The 4,014-nt window shown below is 42.7% G+C and overlaps 1 protein-coding gene across 2 annotated transcripts; it reads right to left on the bottom strand.

The window, feature by feature from the left end:
• Positions 1–1,120: 1,120 nt before the first annotated feature.
• Positions 1,121–3,427, bottom strand: LOC147429636 (SWIM zinc finger family protein / mitogen-activated protein kinase kinase kinase (MAPKKK)-like protein). 2 transcript variants are annotated; one of them, XM_086495205.1, is made up of 2 exons: positions 2,429–3,427; positions 1,121–1,788 (listed from the first exon to the last, which is right to left on the bottom strand). In XM_086495205.1, exon 1 carries the CDS (start codon positions 3,374–3,376, stop codon positions 2,444–2,446), a length of 933 nt encoding a protein of 310 aa, XP_086351331.1. In that variant the 5' UTR covers positions 3,377–3,427; the 3' UTR covers positions 1,121–1,788; positions 2,429–2,443. The 2 variants fall into 2 exon arrangements, with proteins under 2 accessions (XP_086351331.1, XP_086351332.1); XM_086495206.1 differs by lacking the exon at positions 1,121–1,788 and having other exon boundaries at positions 2,376–3,174; positions 3,245–3,426.
• Between the last annotated feature and the right edge of the window lie 587 nt (positions 3,428–4,014).

The raw sequence follows: 4,014 nt of genomic DNA, 5'->3' as shown, positions 1-4,014 counted from the left end.
AAGCATATCATTCCTCTACTATATTTTACATGGCAAGATACTTTGCTTTTACTAGTATAATCATTGTTGGATAATGCCGCATGCGGTCTCATGCATTATGATGCTCTCGTCATCCATCTGCTTTTAATTGGATAATGCAATCTGAACCTCCCCTTCCACTTAACGCAAGTAAATCCCACCTTTGGCATCGCCCCTCATCTCCATTTAATGCTTGCCATCATATCGCCAAGTAGACCAATTAATCCTCTTAGCTAGCGGATTGTCCTCTACAAGCCTCTAGCGCCTCTAGAGTGCTAGAAGCAAGAATACAACAATAAGTTGCATTGTGGGAGTTGGACTAAATCCAACTTCAAAATAGACAAGCTGACAGCACAACCAACAAGCTACAAACGGTCAATTACGAGGTTATGGCCACAAGATGCCCTTGTTGAGCCATAAAAAGCACAAGTTACTAAGGTGAGTTGGTACAAGTAATGAATCCTCCGGGCAACAACGTTGCTACGTCTATTCCTATGATTGCTTCTTTTGGAGGTTGATGGACCTAAGCCTATTTTAATAGCCAAACAATGCTTCACAAATTGTCTAATGTTATCATACATTTGGAAAATTGCAAACTGACTTGGACACAAATACATGACCTGTCGTCAACTTGCTAATGATATAGCAAATGCTGTGCGCTGCTAGTGTGACACCTCATGAGATGAAATGGATCCCGTAAAAACCATAGAGACATCACAAAGTACATTTTTTTCTACAGAAACTGGCGGAGTATCTAGTAAATCCACTTGCAAAAGTGAGAAATTGCTTGTTGAGGGTCAACTGAAGCACAGAAAGAACATATTTTCATTGCCCACAAGTCGCAATAAGTGGAAACACTACGCAATGCCAAGGGCCGCGCTACAAAGAGGCAACAAGCTTCCTTGTTCAGTTTAAAATTAAAGATAACTGTGAAAATAAATCCTTTTATTCCTTCCTCTTCCATGGTGTATCACTCCTTAGAGAGGAGACTTGTTTAGCCATGGGGGCATAAGTGTTTTGAAATTTTTAAAAACACTTTTGGAATTTTTGTTTAAAAACAACTTTGAAAACAAGATGGCCCAACATGTACAAAAGACAATGCTTAGGAAATAGGAAGAAAAAATGTTTCCCATCATTACCTTGCCATGTGGCACTGATCGAGAAGCTTTATCCAACAGTCCACAATATTCCCACAAGTTCAATGCTTTACTAAGGCCTTACGTAGGCCCAAAAAAGCAATTTGCTTGCAGGTATGAGTATGAATGCATACAGCCAGGTTTGCATACATAGGCCGGGTTCAGATGAGGCAGGCAGCAAATCTATTTTTTTCCTTTTGCCATCAGGTTTTCCTTGTTCAGTCAGGACAGAGGTACGCTCACTGCAAGAAAGGCCAGGCTCTTATTGCATCCAATTTGAATAGTCCCTGTGGCGCGTGGCTTGTTTGGAGGGGGGGGGGGGGCTTGCCCAATATATGGTGGTTCCAGAAATCCCTTGCTTCCTTTTGGTTCAATGGGTGTGAGACACCGGGACGCACGCCCCTTTGATGCCCCTCTGTCTGAACCCAGCCATAGAAATGGGTGCAGAATAAAGTCCCACATTTACATAAGACTATGCTCAAGAAAAAGGAAGAAAATATGTTTGCCATCATGAACTTGCCATGTGGCACAAATCGATAAGCTTTATCCAACAATCCACAATTGCTCCCAAGAGTTCCATGCTTTCGTAAGGCCTTACATAGGCCAATAATCACGATATAGCTTCAGCTTCTACCTAAGAGTTAATCCTTACAATCTCATGCAATCTTCAACAATCTTAGAAAGCATGAAAGAAAACACAATAAATGGGGTGCCATCATGTCACTGTTTTGACTATTGATTTTTACTGCATATGTGCAAAAATTTAAAATCCGAGTAAAGAAAGAATATACAAAAAAGTTATACAACCCTACGTCCTAGACTAAAAACCAAGCAAGGGGATTCTTCGCTCTGTTTAAAGAAGTGCAAACTCACTTGATAATAAGATGATGCCCATCACTTCACTAACATATGCCAAAGATGACTATTTAAGAAGAATTAAACCTTGCAACACCATGAATTTCTCGAGTCTAATTACGGCCTTCTGAACAAATGTACCATTGAAAGCCTCGCAAGGAGCATGAGTGCACAAAACTAGTCCTAAAAGACAAACGCTACTGAAATCTCCACTCCAGATAATTAGATGATGAGGATCATATGTACGTTGACAGCACAATCCACTCAAAACATCAAATGCTACATGAAACCATGTGTCACACATCACGATTTGATGATACATTGTTAGCATTATGGCCTCCATGTACATAACATCCACGCAACAAAGACCGAAAAAGCCCATCTATTAAAGACAAACACCCATTGCATGAGAGACTTACATGTTTCAAAATGATTCATCGATATTTGAGCCACCATTGATGGCTTGATGGATATAGAGCCTCGATGGTTGTCTCGTCTGGATTATGCGCATTAGAATAGGCGGCCAAGTTAATGTAGTCTCCTTCACCACGCGATGATGGACCAGTGCCATGGGTGTCACTTACCCAAATAGCTCTACAATATATGCATGTAACACTGCCATGTTTCTTGCTCTGGCTCCATCTCTTAAAACAATCCGCATGCACATTGTTGCCGCAAGTCTTGCAGAAGACGACAGGTTCCAAGGGCTTGCCATCACCGGCTGCCATGGGCTCATAGCAAATAGGACAGTCACCATCTATTTCACGTTGGAGTGGCTTCGAAGGTTCCTCAGCTGGGGCCAAAGATTCGCCAGTAATTTGTTTGAAACGCTGCCGAACAAGGCTTGATGCAAGCACGGCGCCACTTACAGAAAGGTTTTTGAGAAGATCATGGAGCTCAGAGGGGAGGAGGGCTTTCTGCCAAACGCGAGGATCGTCGCGAGGCAGTTTAAGAACGCGAAGCATGACAAAAAGGATGTGTTTGCAGGTGTTGCCTTTCGCATGGTCAGGGCAAGTGCAGGAGGGCAAAAGGGAAAGTTTGACGGTGTAGACATTGCCGGTGGCACCAAGGATGAAGAATTCACATTCTGAAGGAGGGGCTCCAGAGAGCTTCTTGTCGATGAGGTAGAGTCTGTGAGAGAAAGCCCTGGCGATGCGCTCTTGCACTGCAGAATTGGGTTTGGGTATGAAGCGAGAAAGGCGAATTTCTTTAGCAGGAGTAGGGCTATTGCTTACCTTCTTCCTCTTCTTGGGCGACGATGATCTTTCGCCAACATCGCATCCTCGCGCTTCTGTATAGCGTTTAGGTCTCGCTCGCTTCGTGCCATCGCTGCTTTCCGCCTGTTTTTCCCCGCGACGTCTCGGCATGGTGCTTCTGGAATTCACTGCACAGGGAATAGTGTGTAGGGAGTTTCACCAAGCTCGAGATATTACAAAATTAAGAGGGCATCGCACATCTATTAATCAAGAAATGAAAACTAATGCAAAAGGAAGATTGAACTAATCTTGCTTGGTGGGCATTTGCCATACGTGTTCTTATAGATTTTGGAGAGTAGTTGGTTGCTTGGTTAGTTGGTTGTGATTGTTGTTGCCTCGGTTTTTGTTGTGGAACACGAGCAAATGAGTAGAACCAATTGATAAGCAACAATAATAGCTCAACTTGGGAGTATTGGGAAGAAGAAAATTGTGTCCCATAGAGCTCACTATACAACAAAGGGCTACTAAAGGGGGTAATCGAATCGAGCAAAGGGTTGCAGCTTAATCATTCTACTTATACCCTACTCCTTAACCTACTTTGGTAGTTGTTTGCAGATTTCCATTCAACCAAGTGATATCAGCCATTTAGTTTCTAAACCGTAGACCCATCTTTGAGACACCCATCTTACTCTCAATCAAGCCTAGTCAATTTTCCTTTATTTCTTGTAGAACATGAGAGAGAGAGAGAGAGAGAGAGAGAGAGAGAGAGAGAGAGAGAGAGTTATGTGTTGTCACAGTGAGAGAGAGTT

The sequence above is a fragment of the Adiantum capillus-veneris genome, chromosome 22 (assembly GCF_014529385.1).
Source record: "Adiantum capillus-veneris isolate H3 chromosome 22, ASM1452938v2, whole genome shotgun sequence".
Taxonomy (NCBI): Eukaryota; Viridiplantae; Streptophyta; class Polypodiopsida; order Polypodiales; family Pteridaceae; genus Adiantum; species Adiantum capillus-veneris.
The sequence above is the reverse complement of the archived record's forward strand: the minus strand, read 5'-3'. Positions and strand labels throughout refer to the sequence as shown.